Source organism: Sciurus carolinensis, chromosome 5 (assembly GCF_902686445.1).
Source record: "Sciurus carolinensis chromosome 5, mSciCar1.2, whole genome shotgun sequence".
In the NCBI taxonomy this organism is placed as follows: domain Eukaryota; kingdom Metazoa; phylum Chordata; class Mammalia; order Rodentia; family Sciuridae; genus Sciurus; species Sciurus carolinensis.
Window position 1 is genome coordinate 1100501 of NC_062217.1, and position 26223 is coordinate 1126723.

At 61.6% G+C, this 26223-nt stretch overlaps 1 protein-coding gene across 4 annotated transcripts in view; it reads right to left on the minus strand.

The window, feature by feature from the left end:
- Atp11a (ATPase phospholipid transporting 11A) overlaps window positions 1–26223 on the minus strand; it is a 118232-nt gene that overhangs the window by 17036 nt on the left and 74973 nt on the right. For 3 of the 4 annotated variants that reach the window (XM_047552347.1, XM_047552348.1, XM_047552349.1), the window contains exons 13-25: window positions 24447–24620; window positions 23233–23396; window positions 21288–21359; window positions 20155–20228; window positions 16000–16103; window positions 8749–8930; window positions 6576–6827; window positions 5286–5460; window positions 3879–3981; window positions 3587–3732; window positions 3022–3081; window positions 2147–2274; window positions 606–741 (exon numbers count right to left, since the gene is read on the minus strand). In XM_047552347.1, the coding sequence (XP_047408303.1) occupies window positions 606–741; window positions 2147–2274; window positions 3022–3081; window positions 3587–3732; window positions 3879–3981; window positions 5286–5460; window positions 6576–6827; window positions 8749–8930; window positions 16000–16103; window positions 20155–20228; window positions 21288–21359; window positions 23233–23396; window positions 24447–24620 (1770 nt within the window). Of the gene's footprint in view, window positions 1–220; window positions 484–605; window positions 742–2146; window positions 2275–3021; window positions 3082–3586; window positions 3733–3878; window positions 3982–5285; window positions 5461–6575; window positions 6828–8748; window positions 8931–15999; window positions 16104–20154; window positions 20229–21287; window positions 21360–23232; window positions 23397–24446; window positions 24621–26223 lie in introns of those variants that run through there. The other variant, XM_047552350.1, reaches the window with a different exon arrangement.

A 26223-nucleotide genomic window follows, 5' to 3' on the forward strand; every position in this document is an offset into this window, starting at 1 on the left:
GTTCAGACCCGTGGAACCTGACACAGACCCGGGAATGGGAAGCGAGGCCAGCAGAGGGCAGGAGCAGCTAACAGCATTCTACCCACAAAGCACACAGTAGAGGTCACAGGTGAAAATATTTTCGAGAAATATTTTATTTGGTGCACTCCAGAAAACACAAACGGAGGACAAACCACGGCTCTTACCATGTGTGTGTTGGTGGTCACTATCTGGGGGTGGAGAAGGCGAGGAGCAGAGAGAAAAAAGCAAGATACAAATAAAACAGACCCCAGGAAGCACGCCAGCGCCGAGCACCCCAGGACGTGCCCTGCCTACCGCAGGCCGGCCTGCGTGGGCACACCACACCAGCCTCTCCCGTCCCCGGAAACGAAGCCCAAATGCAACAGCGGCACACTGGTCCTGCTGCTGGCCACGGAAAGAAGGTCACGCAGCACACCTGGCGACCCCGAGGCCTGCCCTGCCGCCACCTGCCCCTGGACACACCTGCTGGACACAGGTGTGTGTGACCCACCCGCAGGACCCGGGGGCCCTGCTGAACTACTGTTGTCACAGCATGATAACCTGGGGCAGGGGCTAGTCCTCAGACACCTGAGTGCAGCACTGACCTGTCCACTGCTGGTCACGACCGTGTTCTCAAACATGAAATAAGCACCAAAGAAAAACACGAGGGCATCGAACAGGCCCAGCAGCGTCCAGTAGAGGAACACCCGCCAGCGGAGCAGCGCGTTCTTGGCGATGTCCCTGTGTGGGGAAGGGGAGGGGTCAGTGTCCCGCAGGGTCACCCACACGTGGCTGCATGGCCGCACCCGCCTGGCCCCCAAGCAGCACGCTCCTGGGAATGAAAGGAAAGTGTTTCTCAGTCTCTGTGCTTTGCTGGCACCAATGGGCTCTGATCTCTGCCTCCTTGCATCCCGCAGAGCCTCACGCAGGAGCCCAGCACACGCCTCTCCTGCAGGGCCAGCACCCTGCCCATGGGTGGACAGGCTCCAACCCAGACAGACCGAAGCCCTGGCACACACTACCGATTTTCCTGACCCCCTGCCATCAGCCTACTTGAGAAGGCCCGTGGTGCCCTGTGGACGCGTCTGGAGGGTACAGACCACGTGTCCAGGAGTCCTGCCAGAGGCAAGCTGTCAGGTGGAGCCGCTCACCTCTGGAGCGGTGGCCACAGGCACGGCACCTGTGAACAGCCAGTCCCACTGAACACACACACGCACACGCAGCCCGCGGATACAGGGCCATCTGAGCAAGACGGGAGCCTGGCCTGGGCAGCAGGGCCCTGGCGGGTCTGAGGTGCCACCCGGGGGCACCGCACAGGAGCACATGGAGTCGCCCCGTGTCTGGGGTGGACACCACACAGGAGCACATGGAGTCGCCCCGTGTCTGGGGTGGGCACTGCACAGGAGCACATGGAGTTGCCCCATGTCTGAGGTGCCGCCCGGGGGCACCGCACAGGAGCACATGGAGTCGCCCCGTGTCTGGGGTGGGCACCGCACAGGAGCACATGGAGTCGCCCCGTGTCTGGGGTGGGCACTGCACAGGAGCACATGGAGTCGCCCCGTGTCTGGGGTGGGCACTGCACAGGAGCACATGGAGTCGCCCCGTGTCTGGGGTGGACACTGCACAGGAGCACATGGAGTTGCCCGGTGTTAGGCTCTGCAACCACACCTGGGTCTAGACTGAAAAATACGTGTTTAATTAAAAAGACAAACAGGAACATCAAATCTGCCAGAGATCCTGGACAGCAGTTCTGAAACAGCAGAAAAACACCTTTTCCTTTTTAATAAAGATTTTTCAGGGAAAAGATGACATTGAAATCAGATCCCTTAACTTCTCTGAACAGAACACACTGGTTCCAAAGGGTTATTCGGGCTGTGAATTCACTGGGGTCACGAGAGGACCGACATCCTCATCCCTGGTTCTTTCATGACACTGAACAGGCCAGCAAGCCAAGCTGGCCCAGCGTGCGTCCCTGTCCACCACCTGTGACCTGGGGAGGAGACCGGGCCTCCTGCCAAGGGGCTGGGGAGCAAGTGCCCAGTGCACCAACATTTCCGGCTGGAACCCTGGTCCCAGACACTGATCGGAAGGACGGAGGTGGTCACTTGCTGCTCCTGCCCGGGAGGGCTGTGGGGGGTGGGCTCACCTGTACAGCGAGGGGTCCCTCTTGAGCACGTCGATGCCCACGTGCTGCTCCATGAGGCTGTACAGCAGGATCGGGAGGGAGGTGAAGCTGATGTTGTAGAGGGTCAGGTACGCCGTGTCGTACAGCGTCTGCAGGGAGACGGCCCGCTGACCACCGGCGCCCACACGGACGGCGGTGGCTTTGTTCATCTCACACACAGAGAACGGCTGTGCACCAAACACACCCTCAGGGACCAAGAGCCGCCCTGGCAGCTGGTCGGAGCTGCAGCTGGCCCACGCTGGCTCCGACCCACCCGTTCTACCACAGACTGCAAGACGGGGACAGAAGGAGACAGAACAGAGCGAGGCTGGGGTTCTGACGGCCTCCCTCCAGCGTCCTGGGCCTGTCCTGGCCGCTTTGGAAGAGAAGCTGGCATGCTGTGCACTGGCACACGCAGGATCGCCTAGGTGGCGGGTGCTGAGGGGCCCCTTTGTCCCTGTCCTCAGGCCACCACCACTGTGCCTGGCACTCAGTGCCTCTGGTCCCGAGGATGGCCAAACCCCTGGGGACCTCTGGTGTGCGGCCAATGCTCAGCGCAGGTCCAAAGCCCAAGGCGGGGGCTGGGAGGTGGTCTCCACCAGCCTTGCTGGCCTGCGTCTCCAAACACCCAGGGCCAGCAGACCCGCCCAGGGACTCCTCAGCACTGTGGCCTGGGCCCGATCCAGCACCCCACCTGCCAACAGGCCCTGGGCAGTGGGAGCGACAGCAATGGGCTTCCTGGCGTCACGCAACAGGGTGGCCTGGATGTCCTGGAGTCTGCTCTCCCCACGGCGCCACCCTCCAGGAAGGACTTAAGGCGAGGGCACGCTCCCAACTCAGAAGATGCGAGGACTGACCTGCTGTGAGAACCCGCAGAAGAACTGGTAGAGGAACTGAGGGAAGATGAAGCAGACGTTCTGGAAGGGAAGCGCGGGCCGTCAGTCCACGGACGTGCTCAGGGGCGTCAGGGCTCGCCCGACCCGCGAGCTGCTGCCCACAGGACCTGCTCTACGTGGGGACCGACCAGATGCGCCCCATGTCCTGCAGGGGAGCACCGAACGGGCTTCGGAAATTCCCTTTGCGTTCCAGCGGCTGCTAAACCCTGTTCCGGCTGCGGTCCGCACAGACAGGGCAGGGGGCTCTGTTAGGAAGGGGTCAGCAACCCAGGAAGAAGCCACTGCACAGGGAGTCGGGGCTTCTGGAAGGAGGAGGAAGGATGCTCCGGCCTCAGGCATTGCCCGGCTAGAGACCCTCAGGCCCACAGTGATTCTGGGAGGCTGAGGAGGTGCCGGGGGCCCTCCTGTAGTGACAGGCTCTGCCCTTGCTTCCTGAGGGCCCCTCACAGCACGGAGTGACCCTGCCCAGCGTTGGGTCATCTGGGCGTCACATGCCGCTTGTGTGGGGCGCAGAGGAACTGCCCACCTTATAGAAGAAGTATTGCACCAGCTCAGCGATCCTGATGTAGTAGAGATGTCCGTGGACCAGGAGCATCTTCTTTAGGTGCTTGAATTTGGGAATCGCGTAGTCGCTGTTCCGTGCAGCCTGACGGCCCTCCTTCCCAATGACCCCTGCAAGGAGGGAGGTGAGGGGCAGGTTGGGGCCGGCCCGGCCAGTGCAGGCATCCCCGGTGCAGTGGCCACACGTGACAGGCTGCAGCAGGACGGACTGGCCCTCTGGCGTCCGGGACACAGGTCCTGCTGCTGGCGTGGCTCACCTATGCCCACGTGGGCCTCCAGGATCATGCTGACGTCGTTGGCCCCATCGCCGATGGCCAGAGTGATGGGGTGCTCCTTTGAGAATTTGATCAGCTTAACAATCTGGAAAAGATGAACAGACTTCACTCCTCCGCTTCACCTGCTGGGGCATTCATAGCCAGGCGGAGCCAAGGGTGTGCGGTGGGCCTAGGAAAGGCTGATTCACAGGGGGGCATCTTTTCCCTTTGGAAACAAAACAGAATAGTCAGCCTTGGGAGCCACGGTGGCCCCAGGGCACGCAAGGGCTGGCAAGCCAGCTGCACGTCCGGCCAGGACTCAAACACCAGGCAGGTGCCAACACTCGAAGCTCTGCAGAGCCGGGCCAGGAGCCAGGCAGCGAGGCTGCAGCTCCTCCGGCTAGCTTAACTTCCAAAGCTGCCCTGTGCACAGACCTAACCTGGCATCTCAGGCAATGAATGACTTCCGGGTTTCCTAGTGTCCCCACTTAACGTGCCAAGTGCACTGGCTTAGGATATGAGACCGAAAAGATGGGAAGCTGGTTTCAAGATGAGAGACTGGCATGCAGATCTGTTTGAATAAAGTTTTTCAAAAGCCAATTGAAAACTTAGAACCAGCACTGGAAACCCTTTGCTGCATCTGGAAGTAACTGAGCAGGTTTAGTGGATCACATGTGAGGAGGGAAGGAAGGAAACGAGGTGAGCCTGGGTCACCTCCTGAGAACTGCCCAGGAGGCCCTGGTTCTGCCTCAGTGACAGGTGAGTGGCACACACATCACGTGCTGGAAATCAGTCCTTGCACCTGGTCCTTAGAGTTTCTGCAAGATGCATGTCACCTTAGCCACTGGGCCACTCTGAGGAGGTGCAGACTTCTTCCTTCAAGAGCTCAGGTTCTGCCTGCTGTAGCTAAGCTGCACTGCAATGCGCTGGACTCTTCCAGCCTGCCGACACTGGAAGACACCCTGTCCGCGTGCGGTTCCTACAATGCACTTAAAAGCGTCTTTAAAGCGCTTCTGGTGTGTGTCTCACAAACCAAAGTTTGGAGCCGGACTGAGGAGAGTCCATTTGACTGTTTCCAAGCGCACACTCTGGCCACATGCCCGCCGCTGCTGGTCCAGCAGGGTACTCAGAAGCCAAGGCTCGGACAGCCGCGGGTGGCATGCGGCAGAGCTCAGTACCTGCCAGGGCCCTCCTTGCTTTGTTCCGCAGGAGGGAGCCGGGCACCCACCCTGGCCACTGCACCTGGGAGGGTCGCCTGGACTCCAGGCTGGCCAGTGGGGAGGGTGACTGAGATCGCTATCATTTCTGCCTCTAGCTCACTAGATGTTTCAGGAGTCGGAGCTGAGGGGCCCCTGGACAGGGCTCAGTGTTTCAGGCACGCATCACCGAGGATGTGAAGCGGGGCGCGACCTGGGCTTTCTGCAGGGGCGCCATCCGACAGCAGAGCACAGCGCTGCAGTTCCGGCAGATTTCGAGGAAGAGCTCCCGGTAGTTGCTGGAACTGCCGTCCTCCCGGGGCTTCATGATCAGCGACAGTGCCGCGCCGTCAATGATTAATCCGTAGTCCTGCATGTCCGCTGAAAGTCTGTCAGGCCACACAAATCAGAAGGACTACTCAGTGGCTAGAGCCACACATGCCTGCAGACACTGCAAACCCAGGGGATGAAGCAGCCCAGGTTCCCATTTCATCAGGGCGGCCTCTGTAGTATGTGGCAACACCTGTGACCCATGTTTTCATGGGATGCTCTTGTTTTGCTCAAAGTCACAGCACACTCTCTGACGTTCCAGTGACAGGGTCTCTGCTAGCCTACACTGGGTGGTGATTCCTGAACTCCCTGGTCTGTGTGTGCACCTAACACCCCCAGGCTCCCGGCCCGGGGCCCCAGGTTGACAAGAACATGGGTGAAGCACTCTTTACCAGCCTTCGAAGCGATAAACACTTCTGGGACTGGGCTGTGGCTCGGTGGTAGAGCATTTGCCCAGCATGTGTGAGGCACTGGGTTCCATTCTCAGCACCACATAAAATAAATGAATAAAATAAAGGCCTATTAATATCTAAAAAAAATACTTAAAAAAAAATGACTAACACTTCCAATCCCCATAAGCAATTCTGCAGTTCAGGTATGTAGAAAAAATTCTACTATTTATGAATATTTTAAAATTTGTATTCAATGAGAGCACTCATGTGCTCTGCCCACATTAATGGGAATCTAAAACCACTAGACAAACCTGATCTCAGAAGACGCACTGCAGGCCAGCAGAGGCAGCCCTGGTACACTGCCTCTGTCGAACCTCGGATGTCCTGGCACCCTGCCTTGTTCCAGACAGACAACCTGCACTATTGATGATCCTGGCCTGTCTGGCTGCTCTCCCTGGCATCTGCCACGGAGCCTCTGAGTCTTAGAAGCAGACAAGAATTACCCCAATCAAAATACTTAACCATAAAAGACAAGAAAAACACACTTGATTGGTGTGCCTTCCTGAACCTGGACCTGTCTGCACCTGCACCCACACACAGGTGCAAGGAGACAGGTGCCAATCCCTAGAGAGGTGGCCGAGCCTTGGTCCCAAGTTCAACCTGACCCAGGAGGACATGCGTTCATGCCCGCGGGAGACCCAGGCCCCAAAGGGATGAGGAGGCTCTGGGACCTGCTGACGGAGCTGGGCCTGACCCTGCTCAGAGGCAGGAGCGCCACCCACCCTGAGAAGCCGTCCCTGGTCAGGGTCCCGCTGCAGCGCAGGACAGTCTTGCTCAGCTCGAACAGAACGTCATGCAGACTCTGCTCCTCAATCTTCTTGGTGGTCAGCTCAAGCAGCTGCGTGTTCCTGCGGAAGAGCTTGCAGGCATAGCAGGTGGCCGCGGCCGTCTCCATCTTGTCCCCGGTGAGCACCCAGACCTTGATGCCCGCCTTCTGCAGCGCCTCGATGGTGTCGGCCGCCTTCTCCTGGAGCCTGCAGGGTGCAGCCAGACAGATGGTGGGAACCAGGACCCTGGAGGCAGAGGGCCAGAGCCCCCGACACGAGAGCTGCACGCGTGGAGCTGAGCCTTCAAAAGCACCATGCCGCTGCTCGGCTCAGGACGGCCCTCGACCCGCCTCACGGAGCCGTCTCCCACCAGCAGACAGACGGATGGGACGGCTTCACGCAGCGGCGGCCGGGCACAGTTACCCCTGGCCAGGCCTCCAGTCCTGTCCTGCTGGGACCCACCATGGGAGAGGTGTTCGAGCAACATGAGAATTGCCATGGCAACAAGGGAGTGCCTCTCCAAGTCGCGGGAGTGGGGGAGGGGGTCTGCAGGATTCGCTTTCGTTTCTTACACTGTAACCTGTTCTGACTTTGCTGCTTAACGAACAGGGATCTGGGCACCCTGGCGATACTGTGTCCTGACGGAGCTGGCTGTGCCCGAGTGCAGACGTGAGGGGCCTGCCCACTGCGGGCCCGACGCCCTGTGCCGCCCGTGGTGCTTCCTTTCCGTCTCCTACGGCCCATGGGGTTGGACTGCACCGCCACCCTCCTGCTTACGGGAGCCCAAAGCTGCCAGCTGGCCTCGGCTACTGTGAGGACATCTGCTGACACCACCGGCCGGTGCCACCGTCCCTGGGTGGCTGGCCTGGGGTCAGTCAGGAGCACCTCACCCTGGTGTCTGCCATTCTCTCTAGAGCTCAGAGCCCTGCCTTTCGGGAGATGAGACAACACGTGCTGTTTCCATACAGAGTGAACGAGAGAATGGATTTAGACCAACTGCAGGGATCTAGTTGGATTCTGGGAGGAACTTCCCGGACAAAACTGTCAAGATTATATGATCATGAAATTTTAGAAATGCAAAAAAAAAAAAACAAAAAAAAACCCTCTAATAATTAACAATTATAAATAATTAGTTCTAATAATTCATAAGACTTAAGTTTGGGGGCAGGATTTGAGTCCCAGAGAGGTTTGCAAGTGTTGGCTGGGCATTTCAAAGAGACCACTGTGACTGACCGCCACTGCTTCAATGTCACTCGTCTCTCCTGTGCCCAGCTGTCACCTTCCACTTCCATGTCCCAACTCCAGCCACATCCACCCACCACACAGCCCCAGGGCTCCACGGACCTGCTCCGAGGCTCCCTCGCGGGGCTGCCCATGTCCGGCTGAACATCCCTCTCCCTCCCTGGGCACAGGGCAGCGGTGCCCTGGGTCCCTGCTTGCTAACGCCTGTCTGCTGCAGGGGCAGCTTCTCCTAGGTCCTCACCGCACCCTGAACAGGGAATCAGCTCCAGGAAGAGGAGGAGGCCAGGCAACGGCTCCTGCAGGGCGCCATACTCCACTCAGAAGGGGCTGGTGGACGTGTTCACAGAAGGCTCCGGAATACGAGCCTAGCCCTGAGGACTTTCTCCTCACCACGGGCGGCAGCTGCCTCCTTGGCTCTCCTCCAGACACTGCAGCAGAGCCGCTGACCGCCCGGTGGTGGTCGGAGCCCAGGAGTGCGTACTCCTCACTGTCCGTGGAGGACTGGAAGCCGCCTCCGGGTGCCGGAAGGTCTGACTGGGCTTTCCACCAGCTACGCTTACGCGGCCCTGCAATGGCCCCTGAGTCATTCTGCTTCCTCAAAACCAACAACAACACGTTGGCCGTGTTCAGAGGAAGGGAAGGGGCGAGGGAGGGAGGCGTCCGCAGACTCTGGGGACAGAAACCCAGCTGCACGCGCCGGCTGGGCCGTGACGAGGCTCTGGCGAGGCTTGCCCCCTGCCTCTGGGGAGGTGTGGTCTCAGGCCCCTTGTTCCCGGACAGCAGGGTGGCCTCCAGCCGCAGCCCCTGGACATCACCTCCGCACCCTCCGACCCCCACGGCTGCCCCACTGCGGTGCTCCTCTGGGCACGGCAGGTGGTGTCTTTACCGGTCCTCCACGGCGGTGGCGCCGAGCAGGGTGAGCTCCTTCTCGATCTGCTCGTAAGCTTCGGCCAGCTTCTTCTCCCGGTCCTGGAGGGCCACCCTGGCGGCCTGCAGCAGCTGGCACGCGGCATGGTACTCCTCGGGGGCCAGCCTCCTGTAGGCCACACACAGCGTGCGGAGCCCCTCCTGCGGACCACAAGGCAGCATTAGGGCTTGGGCATCTGCTGGGCACCGCAGGGGCCACCCAATGTCCCCGCTCTAGTCAGGAGCACGGACCGAAGGTCACGAGCCACGACCTCGAGGGGTCAGTCCTGTGTGACGCTGACTAGGGACAGGACCTCGGATCACAGATTCTCAAAGTGGGAGGCCTGGGGGCAGCACCAGGACCGTCACACCAAAACGACTTCGCTCCCTTTGTCTGACAAACGCACTGCCTAACCTGAACCTCCCAGGATAACTGGGTTCTGCGGTAAGCGCCGCCTCACACTTGGGAGCGGGTGATCTCACTGCACTCGGGCCAGGGATCCCAGGGTGCTCCACCACTGAGCCACATCCCCAGCCCTTTTCCATGTTTGATTTTGACATGGGGTTGGCCAAGTCGCTGAGGCTGGCTTCCAACTTGAGATCCTCCACCTCAGCCTCCCGAGTGCCGTGACCGCAGGCCTGCACCACCACACCCGACCTGCAAGCCTCCTGAGCAACGCCGCTGGGTGCACAGGAACTGGGAGGATGACGAGTTCGGTGCTGATTCCGGGTGACGCAGCACGTGGACAGCACACGAGGCGTCCAGCCAGGCACTCGGGTCAGACCCTGGAGACTCGAGGGCCACGGTGTGGGCACCTCAAAGGCGCACCTCTTCCCTCTGCCCTGTCGTTCCGACTCGATGCGCCACCTCAGGAGGGTGAAGACCGGGAGGCTGCCCACCCTTCTCCTGCTCCTGCAGCTTCGACTCCTGGATGAGCACCTGGGCCCCCGGCTGGTCTTTACGGTTTAGAAAGGACTTCCCAGTACATGGGTGGAAGCTTCCGGTAGCTCTCAGGACTCAGGCTCCTCAGGCCTCTGACCTCCGGGTCTGCCTCAAGGGCACTACCCCACGGGCTGAGGGTGCCCGTCACCCGAGCAGTTGAAAGCAAGGGGTCCTGGGGCCTCACTAAGACCGAGAGCAGAGGTTCACTCCATATCTGGACTCTGTTCTCCAGGAACCTTCTGGAACTCTGCTCTCATGCCCCCTCCAGACACGGTCTCCTGCTCCAAGGGGTGAGTGTGAAGCCAGAGCCATCTGACCCTGGGCTTCCACAGCCCACGCATGCTGCCCAGAGCCCTGCCCACATGCCCACCTGTCCTGTCCCTGGCCATGGGCTGCTGGCTGCCGGACTGGGTTCTACTGCCCCAAGGACCAGCGGGTCTGCTGAGTAGAGTGGAGACCTGAGGTCTGGCACCTGGTGGTTAGCTTACAGACCCTAGACGCACCTGGACCCGGACGGACCCTCTTTCCCTGAGAGCTGCCATCACGCCAGAGGAAGGCTTGGTTCACAAGCCGGGGAGGCCTCATGACAATGACGTGGTTCCATGAGGAGAGTGACCCCGAGTTGTCCCACCGCTCGGTTGGGTGAAGGGCCACAGACACGTTCAGAAACAGGTCCTGGCTCTTGAGAGCAGAGGGCCTGCCTTTCTGCTCCTCCTGCTGGTCAGCAGACTGCACGGCAGGTGAGACACGGAGCCAACAACGACAGGACAGGTCCCTGGCCAACACGGACGCGGGAGTCCTCGCCGGCAGGCCAGAACTGAGAGGCGCAGCCTGGGCTCTGCCCCTGGAGTGCAAGGGGATCAGCGCACGGAGACCAGTCCCCGCAGCGCAAGGCCTCCCTGTGTGCACCTCCTATGAAGCAGGAAAGCCGGCTGACCAGACCCCTGTGCTTCCTGGTAAGACATGCGGCCAACGGGCATCGGCACAGCGGAAGCAACGTGTGGAGCCCACAGCAGACATCGCGCGGAGGCCGAGACTGAGCGCATCCCCAGATCAGAACACAGGGGGCATGGCTCTCCGCTTCTCCTGGGTGTCCCATCAGAGCAGTCAGGCATTGAAGAGGAGGGGAAGGACACCCAGGTGAGAAGGACGTCCGAGGACTCTGCAGACGGCGTGGCCCCGGGTCTGAGTGAACGGGAAACCCCATGAGCTGGCAGGACAGGACAGGCGTGAGCTGGCAAGACGCACTCCCCAGACGACCCCAGGGGAAATGGAGGCAATTCCACTGAAGCAACATCAGAAAGAGCAAGACTCTCAGCTCTGCGCTAAACCAGAGGTGCAAGGACTCGACGGAAACGAAACCTGGCTGAACGAGGCCCTGAAGGCCAACTCAAGGGGGCAGCTGTGTTCACAGACCCACGTCCCAACACCGCTGGGTGACAGCTCTGCGCAGAGTCACCTGCGGGTCACTGCAACCCCACCAGAAGCCCCGAGGCCCTAGGATGGGAAAGCCCAGCTGAGATTTGTGTGGCTCTCAATCAGCAGCCAAAGCTCCTTGCAAAGGACAAGCTGGAGCCCACTCGGGCTAACCAGAGCGCCAACAGAACAAGCAGGACCAGCCTGACCAGACCAGAGGAGGCGGCAGAACAGCCCTGGCACACCCAGCTAGGGAGTTGGACGAGGGTGCCAGGACCATTCGTCGGGGAGAGAACCATGCCTGCACCCGGGGCTGGGAGAACCCGTGCCCTGAGAGAGCTCAGCTGGCCTGGTGTGGCCAAGTCCCCAGCTCAGGAGCTGAGCCTGCAAAACCCACTAGGGAAGGGGGTGGCCTGCCCGGTCTTGGGCTTCACAATGTCTCCTCAACGTGACACCAAATGGAGCTGCAGAGAAAAGGAGCTCGGACCTGGGGACGTGGGGGACGTGGGGCCTCTGCCCTCGCTCGTGACACTGCCATTTGCTGTGACTCTGTAGCTATTTAAAAATGAAGCATCAGCAACCAGGTGCCTCAGGTGCCTGGCAGAGGAGATGCCCAGAGGCCAGGAAGGCACCGTGAAGAGTGGTGGGCACAGCCTGACCCCTGCGCTCACAGCAGTCACCAGCTGGAATGCCACGCTGGACATGCCATCACATCACAGGAAGGCACCAGCTGTCTCCAAGGAACCAGGCTGCCAGGAGAAGATTCTAGATCTGCAGGCATGGCGGCCTCCAGGACCACACCAGTACACCGTGGGCCAAGGGGAGGCGCGAGGACCCCGCAACTCCCCGGCCCACTGCCAGCCCGGGGTCGCCACGGCCTGCGGGAGGATGTGCAGGGGACGCGGCTGCGGCAGACTGGACACAGCAGGCGCTGAGTCGAAAGGTGCGGAAGACTTAAAAGCCTTCAGAGAGCTGCAGCGCGACGGCCAGCGGTCACACAGGTTGTGCTGGGGGGAGGGCGGGCAGAGGAAACCGGCAGCCATGCCCCGGGAGATTCACTGCTGGCACTCAGGGCCCCTGAGCAGGAGGCACCTGGCCGGCCTTGCAGAGCAGAGGGGGCAGCCGCCCACACCAAGCCCCCACCACACAGTCCACCACAGCCGTCCTCGACAGCCCCGAGTGGAGGCCCTTGGAAGCACGGGCCGCCCACCCCCACTGCCACCTGGGGAGCCAGGCAGACCCTGAACACTCTCCTGAAACAGCCAGTGCGGCAGGGCAGAAGCAGGACCGGCTCCTGACTTCACAGACAGAACCGGACAAGGGCAGCGTCCACCTGCACTGGTGGCGTGGTCTGCAGTGGGTGGAGGGCTCAGGGAGGGAGGCTGAACGGAAGCAGGAGGACCCCCTTGACACCCACCTCCAGGAGAACGGGCTGCGCCTCTGCACCCCTCAGCGCGAGGCAGACGCCTCAGAGGGGGACGCGGGTCACGGTCTCATCACACCAGCAGTGCAGCCCCCTCCCCGGGAGGCCCTCCCTCCCCAGGGGGAGCACCTGACCCAGGGAGCCTGAGGGCGCCGGTCAGCAGGCCAGAAGCCTGCTGCCACCTCAGAGAGGAGACCCTGCACACACACACACACACACACACAGAGGAGACCCTGCAGGAGAGGGCAGAGTGCACACACACACACACACACACACACAGAGGAGACCCTGCAGGAGAGGGCAGAGTGCACACACACACACACACACACACACAGAGGAGACCCTGCAGGAGAGGGCAGAGTGCGCGTGCACACACACACACACACACACACACACACACAGAGGAGACCCTGCAGGAGAGGAGAGAGTGCACACACACACACACACACACAGAGGAGACCCTGCAGGAGAGGAGAGAGTGCACACACACACACACACACAGAGGAGACCCTGCAGGAGAGGGCAGAGTGCATGCACACACACACACACACACACACACACACAGAGGAGACCCTGCAGGAGAGGGCAGAGTGCATGCACACACACACACACACACACACACACACACACAGAGGAGACCCTGCAGGAGAGGGCAGAGTGCATGCACACACACACACACACACACACACAGAGGAGACCCTGCAGGAGAGGGCAGAGTGCATGCACACACACACACACACACACACACACACACACAGAGGAGACCCTGCAGGAGAGGGCAGAGTGCACACACACACACACACACACACACACACAGAGGAGACCCTGCAGGAGGAGGCAGAGTGCATGCACACACACACACACACACAGAGGAGACCCTGCACACACACACACACACACACACACACACACACAGAGGAGACCCTGCAGGAGGAGGCAGAGTGCACGCACACACACACACACACACACACAGAGGAGACCCTGCACACACACACACACACACACACACAGAGGAGACCCTGCAGGAGAGGAGAGAGTGCACACACACACACACACACACAGAGGAGACCCTGCACACACACACACACACACACACACACACACACACACACACACAGAGGAGACCCTGCAGGAGAGGGCACAGTGCACACACACACACACACACAGAGGAGACCCTGCAAGAGAGGGCAGAGTGCACACACACACACACACACACACAACACAGGAGACCCTGCAGGAGAGGGCAGAGTGCACACACACACACACACACACACAGAGGAGACCCTGCAGGAGGAGGCAGAGTGCATGCACACACACACACACACAGAGGAGACCCTGCACACACACACACACACACACACACACAGAGGAGACCCTGCAGGAGAGGGCACAGTGCACACACACACACACACACACACACAGAGGAGACCCTGCAGGAGAGGGCAGAGTGCACACACACACACACACACACACAGAGGAGACCCTGCAGGAGAGGGCAGAGTGCATGCACACACACACACGCACACACACACACAGAGGAGACCCTGCAGGAGAGGGCAGAGTGCATGCACACACACACACACACACACACACACACACACACAGGAGACCCTGCAGGAGAGGGCAGAGTGCACACACACACACACACACACACACACAGAGGAGACCCTGCAGGAGGAGGCAGAGTGCATGCACACACACACACACACACACACACAGAGGAGACCCTGCAGGAGGAGGCAGAGTGCATGCACACACACACACACACACACACACACACACACACAGAGGAGACCCTGCAGGAGAGGGCAGAGTGCATGCACACACACACACACACACACAGAGGAGACCCTGCAGGAGAGGGCAGAGTGCATGCACACACACACACACACACACACACACAGAGGAGACCCTGCAGGAGAGGGCAGAGTGCATGCACACACACACACACACACAGAGGAGACCCTGCAGGAGAGGGCAGAGTGCATGCACACACACACACACACACACACACACAGAGGAGACCCTGCACACACACACACACACACACACACAGAGAGGAGACCCTGCAGGAGAGGGCAGAGTGCACGCACACACACACAGAGGAGACCCTGCAGGAGAGGGCAGAGTGCACGTGCACACACACACACACACACAGAGGAGACCCTGCAGGAGAGGGCAGAGTGCACACACACACACACACACACACAGAGGAGACCCTGCAGGAGGAGGCAGAGTGCATGCACACACACACACACACACACACACACACAGAGGAGACCCTGCACACACACACACACACACACACACACACACACACAGAGGAGACCCTGCAGGAGAGGGCAGAGTGCACACACACACACACACACACACACACAGAGGAGACCCTGCAGGAGAGGGCACAGTGCACACACACACACACACACACACAGAGGAGACCCTGCAGGAGAAGGCAGAGTGCGCGTGCACACACACACACACACACACACAGAGGAGACCCTGCAGGAGGAGGCAGAGTGCACATACACACATACACACACACACACACAGGAGACCCTGCAGGAGAGGGCACAGTGCACACACACACACACACACACACAGAGGAGACCCTGCAGGAGAGGGCACAGTGCACACACACACACACACACAGAGGAGACCCTGCAGGAGAGGGCAGAGTGCACACACACACACACACACACAGGACACCCTGCAGGAGGAGGCAGAGTGCGTGCACACACACACACACACACACACACACACACATACAGGAGACCCTGCAGGAGAGGGCAGAGTGCACACACACACACACACACACACAGGAGACCCTGCAGGAGAGGGCACAGTGCGCGCACACACACACACACACACACACACACACAGAGGAGACCCTGTAGGAGAGGGCAGAGTGCGCACACACACACATACACACAGAGAAGACACTGCAGGAGGAGGCAGAGTGCGCACACACACACACACACACACACAGAGGAGACCCTGCAGGAGAGGGCAAAGTGCACACACACACACACACACACACACACAGGGACCTGGCAGGAGAAGGCAGAGGTACACACACACACACACACACAGAGGAGACTCCAGTCGGCAGCAGGATTCGAGGGTCCTGCCTCATAAGTGCACCAAGCCTAATGCAGGCAGAGGACGTCCTGTGCTGACTCTGCTGGTGGAGCGTAAACGGTGCTGTACGGAGACGGGCACCTGGAAATCACCAGGCTGCTGCCCACGTCTGCCCCTGCTCCTGGGAGGCCGGGCCAGGAGGACGTGGCCTGCCTCCTGGAGGCACCCACCAGACTCCAGCAGCCGGGAGCTCTGGGTGTGAAGGGAAGGAAGGAGCCCCTCCCTGGCAGGGTGCTGCAGCAGCCCCGGGCCGCAGCTCCAGAGCCGAGGCGGCATCTGCGGGGCTGTGTGCACCAGGGGTCGAGTCTCACCACCGCGTTGCGCTCCACTCGGGCCCGGATCTGGTCCACTCTGCCTTCAACCACTCTGGGAAATATGGAAGAGTCCGCGCCCTTGCAGAACAGATAAATTTCTCCTGCAAAGTAAGAACAGAACTGAGGAGGATTCAGTCCCAACATGGGGAACAGGCCGGCCTCCCACGTCCTTGCTGAAAAGCAGGAGCCAGGACGACTGGCCCAAGGCCACCCCCCGCTTTGACGGACACTCAGCAGGCAGAGGCTGGGAAGTGGGATCCACGGACGCCTCCACAACCCGTTTATCCCCGCTGCAGGCGGCCCCAGACAAGGCCAGGAGCCAGAACGGGAGGCGGCGCTGGGCCTCGGGCTGCGCCGTGTCTGGGGAGGGCCCTGGGCCATGGCTGGGTGGGGCGTGACGAATGCGGAGGTGGGCTGGCCAGGGCAGGGGGAGCGCCCGTGGACACTGGCCGCTGCAGCTGTGTGGAACGAGGCTGGCCCCAGCATCAGCGGAGCAGGGGAAAGGGCGCAGTGTCCCCACGTCTCCAACACGGCTGAGGGACAGCCTCCCTCCTGAGGGGCCAGTGGCAGAGCCGCTGAGACAAGATGCCAGTCTGGACGCCACTGGCTCATGGTCCACTGAGGCCCCTTCTCTGGGGCGAGTCGGCCCATGGGGTGGGGCGGCGCGTCACTGGGACACGCGCTGTACCATCGGCTGCAGGGGCACGCCTGGCCAGGGTGACACTCCAGGAAACCCGGATCGCTCCTCTGTGGGGATGGGTCCTCGAGCCCACCGCACCGAGCTGCCTCCCAAATATTCAGGGACCAAATCTGGAGGGCACAGTCGTGAACTGTCCAGCTTAGCTGCCTCCCCAGGGTGGGCTGTGGGCAGGGGCCCTCCTGGGCCGATGTCGGCTGGAGTCCAGGCCCTAGCAGTGTGTCAGGAGCCACCTTGGAAGAAGGTCTGAACACGGATTTGACCTGCAGCAGAGGACTCGGCCCAGGGGTCAGTCACAGTCAGAAAGGCCAATCCCAGAAAAGACAGGTGGGCCGCGGCTAAGCAGAAGCTGGGCAGAAGCAGCGGGAGAGCGAGCCCTGGGAGCGGCCGTCAGGGACGCAGGGTGCCCCGCTCCTGCAGTGCCCGCAGAGCCACAGCGTGACCAGGGCTGCGGGGCCAGTGACCACCCAGGCTGGTTTCAGAGTCCGTCATGGGCGTCAGACAGTTTAGAACTGGGATCGTAGAAAACATGAGGACGCGTCACGGCTCAGCTCAGTGTCCCACAGCCTGACGTGTCCATGCTCACAGGACGGGGCCTCGGAGCAGCCGGGGGGCACAGCAAGCGTGCCCTGTGCGGGGTGGGCACAGGCCTGCTTTGTAGTCCCGTGGACATGCAGCCAGGCACGGCGTGCACGTGGCCTGTGGGGCTGAGCACGCGGGACCGGGTCCCGGGGCCTGTGAGCTGTGTGTCTGGCAGCCCAGCTGCCACCCACTCCAGGGCCGAGAGGAGTCAGGGAGGGAGGACGGCGGCCAAGGCTCCTGGCGGACGTGGCTGGGCAGTGTCCCACCCACGCCGGGCACCACATGGAAAGCCAGGGGCACAGACGCCTGGTGATGGCTCTCAGGGAGGAGGGCACATGGCCAGGCAGCCCCCAGGCGAGCCACAGGTGCCACCTCTGCGGTCCCATAGGCGCCATGCCCACTGCCCTTCACCTCTGCTGGTGTGGACGCGAGGCAGTGCTCACGCTTCTCTGGGACAGGAACGCCGGGCGCGGCCCAGTGACACAGGCCTCCCGTGACCCTCCCCAGTTCAGCCTCAGTGAGTCCGCGGGGCACACAGCATGGTGGACAGGTGCTTGAGGGGTCTCCCCGAGGTAGTGGGCACCACTTCCAGCCTGGAGCAGATGGTGAAGGCCACAGGGCTGGTGCCCTCCCCAGGACGCGGGACTCAGACCAGACTCGCTGCACGTGGCTTCTCCCAAAGCTCCCCGAGGGCACCGCAGCCCCAGGACACCGTTCCCGAGAGGCCCCGGAGCGGGCACCTCCTGCGGACGGGGCTGAGGGGGCCCGGGCCCTGGGTGGCTCCTGCCCCAGTTGGGCGACTGCAGCATCCAGAGGCCTGTGGTCAGCCCGTGACAGTGGCACAGTGACCCTGGTGGCTCAAGTGTCCATGAGCTTACGGGTGGCTTCTCTGGGGATGGCAAAGTGCCTTCTAAGGAGATGTGGTGGCCCAGGGCAGGACCAGGTCATCAAGCACGGCTCTGAGGCTCCACCTGGCCAGACCCATCAGGTCAACGCCCACCACGCACTGTCTTCACTCTGGATGGTTCTAATGGCTCAAGGTCGCAGGATGGTGTTCTGTCAGGGGCAGGTGGAGTGCCTCCTGCCCTCCAGCAGGGTCAGCCCCTCTGCACCGGCTCCCAAACCCACTGCCAGGCTGCAAACCCCTTTCTCTGTGTGTCACGGGCAACGTACACGTGAAGCTGTCCCATGTCCTGTGATTTTGGTCAAGTCTTGCTGGTGGCGCCCGCTCCTCTCCCTCACTTGGTGACCCATTGAGGGGAGGTGCTGAGGGACCCAGTGGGATCTGGCTCCAGATGGCCAGTTCCCAGCAGCCTCCGTGTCCTCCCCAGGCTGCCTACCCCACACACGGAGCTCCATGCTTGGACAGCAACTCAGGATGCTGCCCGCACCCTCCCCCACCTCTGATGGACTCAGGGAAAACTAGGGCGGGTGGTCCCAACCAGAACGTTGGGTCTGGACAGCTCTGCTCCCGAGATCCTCCTCTGTCTTCTTCGCACAGACAGGAAATTCTCTCAACCCGAGTACGAGAAACCGGCCGACATAAAATCCCCGAGATGGGCAGCTTAGTCCCAGGGCCACGGCGGTATCTGGCGGCTCTTGGCATTTTCCCAAGGAGGGAAGCCGCCTGGTAGCCGCTGGTTCAGGGAATGAAATGTCCCTCAGCTCCTGAAGATGAGCTGAGCGGAAGCTGCACTGAGCGAGTGGACTGACCGCGTCCACCGAGGACTCCGCAATGGCAGGCGGCGGGCAGCGCCCTGCTGGGCAGGTCAGTCTGCTCCCTACGTAACGGGCCAGTGGCAGAGCCACCAGTACACGTCCAGCATGCCACCACGGGGCATGCAGGGAAGGGTGTGGCCGAGGAGGCCAGGAGTCGGCAAGCCAGGCAGCTGACCTGTCCTGGACATGAAGGAGCAGCAGGAGGGACCAGCCCGTGCTGGGCAGCGCCTGGGACTGGGGGAGGACAGAGGGTGTTGGGGGCTGGGCTCAGTGACGGTGGCAAGGCCGTGCAGGCCTGGGAGGGGGCAAATGGCTGACTCTCCTCCTGACCCCTGCAGGCCCCTGAAGGCCAGGAGAGCAGGTGGGGGCTCGTGGAAGGGAGAGACCCCTGAGGGCGCTGGACCAGGGGCAGGGCCAGGGTCAGTGAAGCCCAGGCGCCAGGGCCAGAGGCTGCTAACAGGTGGGATTCCAAGAGGAACCTCCTCAGGAACAGTGAGGAGGCCCTCCTGGGCCTGCTGGACAGTGGAGTGACCAAGGCACAGGATCCTTCCAGAAGCAGGAGGAGCTGAGCTGACATGGACAGCCCCGGGCCGGGCAGGGACAGAGAGGCAGACACCATGAACTCAGCACACGCAGAGGTCACCAAGGTCAGAGCAGTCCGACCATGTTCACCACCCAGGACTCTGAGGCAGGAGCCCGAGCTTGTGCCATGAAGACCCACTGCCACCAACAGAGCCTGCCATTCAGTGGTCAGCATCCCTACAGAACATGGGCAGCAGGCCCTTCAGCGGTCAGTGTCCCTACGGAAAATCTGCGCACTGCTCAGCATCCCTACAGAACGTCTGCACAGTGGTCAGTGTCCCCACGGGGTGTTTGCTGCAGACCGTCCTTCACAAACGGTGCTGGTTTAAGGCCGGGACGCGTGGGCAGTGGCCGCCCTGCCCTGGGCTGGAGGTGCGCCTCTCCAGCAGAGGATCACGGGCGTGTGCAGGTGTGGCCTGAGGCACCTCAGCTTGGGACAGGCTGCTTCCTGGAGGACGCGGAGGTGACCCACCCCAGGAGGAGGACAGGGCCCTGGCCCCCAGGTCACCGGAGCTGTCCGGGACCAGCCCCTGGTGAAAGGAAACCCTGGCCTCCCAGGAAGCAGGGCCTACCTGTGGCCGACCGGACGATGACGCTCATACGCCTCCTCACCGAGTCGAAGCTCAAGACTTCCAGCAATTCAAACCTGGAAAAGAGTAGGTTGTGCTCCCTTCTGGGTCTGGACGGGAGTGGCCAGAGACAAGTGGCCACCCAGCTCCACCTTGGGATGGTGGGGGTCCTCTGCTCTCCATGCCCTCCCTGTCTCGCAGGACCCACCCTGAGCTCTGGACACCACAGGAGGTCCAGCTGTGCCCTGCCCTGACCGGTGCTTGAGGGGGATGCCGGGTGAGTCCAGCTCTGAGCCCCTGCCCCAGACAGGACTTACAACCAGTGGGCATTTGGCCCACTGCAAACAGTCTGCAGCCCCTTGGGCTGCGGTCAGCCGGAGGCTCGGGAGAGGCTGCCCTGCGGCCGTGCAGATGCATAGGGGCCACAGCGCGCTGCAGGGCGGGTCCGTCTCTGCAGTGACCTGGCTGCCTGTCCAGGTGGAAGCTGGAGCCGGAGAGCAAGCATGTCCCTGCCCCAGAGGTCCCGGTCTGCAGAGGAGCCCGCCCAGTTGACCAGAAGCTTATCTTTAAAGGGAGTTTTAAAACCAAGATTGCTTGAGGCCATGTCCACCCAATCCTATCTCCTTTCCGACCCGTCTTAGAACATGTCCATTTACACCGGTTCAAAAAAGGAGCACCACTGACCTCCCAGCGGAGCTCAAGATGGGGCCTCTGTCTTGGGGACGAGCTGCTTGATGCTTAGAGGGCCCCTGGGAAGCAGCTGGTCACTCTAAAGCACAACTGCCTGGGAGGCCAGGGCCTCTGCCACCCACAGGGGGCCTCTCACTTCCTCCCCTTGTGGACAGAGGGGCCTGGGAGGTTGGAAAGTTCTAGAAGCCCTGAGAATTTCTGCAGCTGGCCCCTGGCTGGTGGTGCTACTGGGAATGGAGACCTTCAGGGCCTAGCTGGAAGAGGCACCCTTGAAGGGGATGTCTTGTCCCCAGCCCCCTCCTCTCCACGAATCCACGGCTCCAAGGAAGCCGGCTGGTGCCATGCCCTGTGCTGCCGTCAAACCCGCTTCCCTTCCACTGTCCCGTTCTTGGGCTGCTACATGAGAGCGCCTTCCCAGCGACAAAGCCCGAGCGGGCCCTCCTCACCTCTCCAGGTCGTTGTCCCTGTTGAGAATCTCCATGTAATTGTCCTTCAGCCTCAGGTACGTGAATCCAAGTCTGCAAGTGAGAAGGCAACCCAGGTGAGCCGGATGCGGCCGCACACGACGGAGGTGGCCGCACACCATGGACCTGGCCGCACACACACCACGGACGCGGCCGCACACACACCACGGACGCGGCCGCACACACACCACGGACGCGGCTGCACACCACGGACGCGGCTGCACACACACCACGGACACGGCTGCACACACACCATGGACACGGCTGCACACCATGGACGCGGCCGCACACACACCACGGACGCGGCTGCACAACACGGACACGGCTGCACACACACCACGGACACAGCTGCACACACACCACGGACGCAGCTGCACACACACCACGGATGCGGTCGCACACCATGGAGGCGGCCACACACACACCACGGACGCGGCTGCACACACACCACGGCCCTGCTTCTCCCGGAAGAAGGAACACCTGTGGGAAGGCAAGCTGTGAAGCACTTTTCAAAGCCAGGGGCACGTAGGAGCGACCTCAGAGCGCGCCCCGAGGACCTGCAGCTCCACCTGCCCAGCCCTGCGCCTCGGTGGCTCACTCCCGTGCAGGGTGGCAGTCCTCAGCAGCAGGTCCCTGGATCCCTGTCCCCGTCTCTGCAATCCCTGACTTCTACTTAATGACCAGTGGGCCTTCTCATTGCTGGTCGTGGGCAAGATGATGTCAGAATGCAAAGGACCGTTGGAAGACACCCCCAAGGTCCCTGGGCAGGAGACCCCTCCCCACACTGCAGTGAGCAGGGGCAAGGCCAGGAGGCTCCGGGCTCACAACAACCGGCCAGGGCCAAGGAGGGGGCCCCTCTGCCCTCCACCCTCTGGATGCAGGAGAGCGCCCCTCCAGACGCCGGCACTTGGCCCTGCACTTCAGGCAGATCCACGAGAGCACGCGTCTGCTCCCCGGCCACACGTGGCGCTCTGCACAGCAGTGCAGGCAGAGGCAGGTGTCCCCAGATGGCCCTCACATTTGACAGACAGAACACCAGGCCAGGCTGCTGCTCACGCCACGTGTGCAGGACCCCGATCCCAGTAATACCCCGCAACACAGCTGAGAGCTCAGCACCACCCCAAGGCAGTGCCGGAGAGGGAGGCAGCGGCCTGGCCTCGGGGCTGCAGGGGCTGACAGGCGGACACAGGTGGACACACAGCAACCGCCACCGCGGTGGGCAGGTGCCAGGAGTGGGGCAGCGGGTGCCTGTCCCGTGTGAGCCTGTGCTGAGGGGTGGGCCTCCCAGCAGGGGAAGCTCCTGGCCTCTACTGTCTGCAGGGAGTGCAGCCCTGTCCCCAGCGCCTGTTGTCCCAGCAGAGCTAGACGGGCTCTGAGAGGTCCCCCTCGGCAGGGGTGGACTTGGGTGCGTGGGAAGGCCACGGTCACGGTGCCATCCCACCACCTGGAATCACACAGGAGAAACGCTGGCTCAGAGGCAGAGCGCTGACCCTTCTCCCGTGGCTCCTTCAGTCTGGGGTTGACCCACGTCACAGGCGGTGCAGAGGGGACCTGGAGGGCCTCAGGGAATCCAGGAAGGTCCCCGGCTTGAAAGCGTGCGGTGCGACGGGAACGTTCAGTGTCCCAAGTGTTGGCGTGAGATGCAAGATCCCACGGGCAGTAAGACCCAGCGCGAGCACCGTGGGTGGGTGCAAGACCACAGGCAGCAGACCCCGCTGAGGGGCGTGTGGGTGGCCCCCAGTCTCAGAGCCTGACCATGACCGTGACCTCTGACACCAGAGCTGCCAGCCGTCAGGCCCAAGGCCACAGCTGCTGCTGCTCAGCCCAGGAGCACAGGACTTGCCAGGCCAGGCGGTAACGGGCCCGGGACTATCCCCACGTGGCCTGCTGCTCACCTGAGCCCCCACCCCCAGGGACCCAGACCCACCTCTGAATGCCTTCCACCAGTGCCACCTCGTCGGGCGAGGACGATATGTACACGCAGGACTTCCCCGAGTCAGGCGACTTCCTGGGGCCGTCCACCTGGTCATCGTCTTTCACCTGCACTGTGTGGCAGAGACAGAGGGCCCGGAAAAAGAGCTCCTCCCGCTCCTGTGGAAACAGGCCAGGAAAACCCACAGCTCACAACCCAGGAAAGACCCAGGCACAGCTGCCTAAGATGGGAGGCACAGCAAGACACCCTGAGGGCAGACAGCAAGCAGGACCTGCGCCTCACTCCTGCACTGCCACCTGGGGGGTGAGCGTGCACCTGTGTCCATCTGTGGGAGGTGTGCACGTGTCTGTGCACCGGGCTTGTACACATGTACACTCAGCAAACCTCACCTGGGGGTGAGTGTGAGCATGAACACATGTGCATCTGTGGGGTGTGTTCACATGTCTGTGCACCAGGCTTGCCCACATGTGCATCTAACAGACCCCACTCAGGAGAGTGAGTGTGAGCATGCATCTGTGGGGTATGTGCATGTATTTGTACACTGGGCTTGTACACATGTGCACTCAGCAGACCCTGCCAAGGGGTGAGTGAGTGTACACATGTGCATCTGTGGAGTATGTGCATGTGTGTCTATGCAATGGTTTTGCACACACGTGCACTCAGCGGACCCCACTTGGGTGTTGTGTAAGTGTGCACATCTGTGCATCTATGGGGTATGTGCAGATGTCTGTGCACGTGAGCTTGCACAAACAGGCACTCGGCAGACCCCACTAGGGGAATGCATGTGAATGTGCACACATGTTCACCTGTGGTAGGTGTGCATGTGTGTCTGTGCACCGAGTTTGCACACACATGTACTCAGCAGACCCCACTCGGGTATGAGTGTGAGCATGTACACATGCACCTCTGGGAGGTGTGCACGTGTTTGCCTTAGGTTTTCACACGTGTGCTGGGTGTGCTCACTGCTCTCTGCACACCACCTGTACCGCTCGTTCAGTGACTCCAAGGTCCCAGCATGGAATCAGTGCTGCTGCCCTCGCTGGGGACACCAGCACCACAGCAGCATCTGACCAGGACCTTGCGAAGTCCATGTGGGTCCTGACTTTCCTGGATGTCCCAGTGAAAGGCACACTCTCAGTGGGTGAGACCACCTTGCACACGTGTGCCCAGCGTGACACATGCCCTCCCTGCAGTGGGCCGCCACCTACCCTCCCGCTGACGCCCGGGGAAGAGTCGATCATGTCGATGCCGGAGGAGTCGGGCAGGACCTGCCCGTTGCAGATGACGTGGGGCACATAGACCTGGCCCTCGATGCAGCACTCCTTGAACTCCATGTTGTTCTCCGTGAGCGTGCCCGTCTTGTCTGTGAAGACGTACTCCACCTGCAGGTGGCGCACACGCCTCAGACGCCACCCAGACCTAGGCCGAGCCGCCCTGGCCCAGCGACAGCGGCTGGACAGACACCACACAGCTTTTCCACACAGACGTGGTGTTGTGGGCACATCGGCTGCAACCCTCAGCCACTGGGACAGGTGCAATGCGCTGGGGGGCCCACTGCACAGGGGCAACGGACGGGGAAGGGAGACCTTGCAGGACATCCCCTCAGGGGGCCAGTACATCTGAAAGTCCAGGGTTAGGGTGGCCACGTCTCCCTCAGACGACAAAGGACACCAGCGGAGAACTTCCGCTCTGAAGCCCTGGGGTCAAGACCCATGAGGCCGTGCAGGGTCAGAAGCCAGAAGCCAACAAGCGAGAGGACAGACACCAGGACAGCCCGAAAGGCGGCAGAGATGCCTCCAGTTAAAGTCTGATTCAGGCCAAGCAGTGTTGCACGTTCACGGCTGAGCGGGAGCAGGGGCGCTGGCCAGGCCAGGCCGCCCCAGGGATGTGGGCACCTGTGCGCTCCAGCCTGGGCAGGTGCCGTGTGCACAGCTTCCATGGGGACGGTGAGCTGGGGCTCAAGGTGGGAAGGAAGCACAGAGAGGGGCGAAAAGGCTCAGCGTGGACCGTAAGGGCTTTTCCACGCAGGTCTGTCAGGAAGGTGCTCTTAGAAACCAGGAGAGAAGGAGCCTTCCACCGTGAGCGCATCCTTAGCAAGCAAATGAACACACACACTGCCGTCCTGACGTGCTGAGTCAGCCCTGCCGCTGGAACACCAGCCAAAGCTCAGCGGAGCCTCCTCCAGAGGCACGCAGCTGGGGCTGGAAGGCACCGGCCGCTTCCTTGAGTACCCCACAGGCTGCCGGGCGTGTGACTCCTCGCTAGGCCGGGGTGGGGGAGTCAGCAACCCCAGGAGGCTCAGACCTCTGCAGGAGAGCTGGCAAAGGGCCCGAGGACAAGCACCCCTGACCTGCCCAGGCCCTAAGGGGGGGACCACAGACAAGCTTTCCCAGGCAGGACTTCATGACCTGAGAATAAAACAGCTAACCCAAAGCCCCCTCGGCAAGGTGGTAAGAGCCGATCACAAGGTGAAGCAGTGTGGTGCATCCCTAGTGACAGCGAGCCACAAAGAGTCGCACTAACAGACCCCCCATGAGCCCGGGGCACGAGTCAGTCCCGGCAGCACCTTGAGCAGCCCTCACGTCCACCACCATCACCTGTCTCACAAACAAGGAACGAGGCCGCGACTCTGGCCGTGGATCCCGAGCTTCTGCTGACCTCCGCCACCGTCTCGGACAGTGTGTCAGAGAGTCTGCTGCTCATGTCTGGAAATGCTGCCTGTTTTCATGTACATCGGTCTCATGTCCTCCAACCTGGCTGGACCTGCCTGTGTTCTGGGGGCTTTCTGGAGGAGTCTCTGGGGCTTCCCGCAGGCCAGATCATGGTTGAACTGTCAGGTTGCGCCCTGCTGACGGGAAGCCTCTTTCCTTCTCTTGCCACTTGCCCTGCCCAGGCCTCTAGCTCTGTGCTGAACAGATGTGGAGCAGGTGAGTGTGCCTGCCCACTCCTGACCTCAGAGGGGCCTGGACTTCCCTCTGCCCAGGA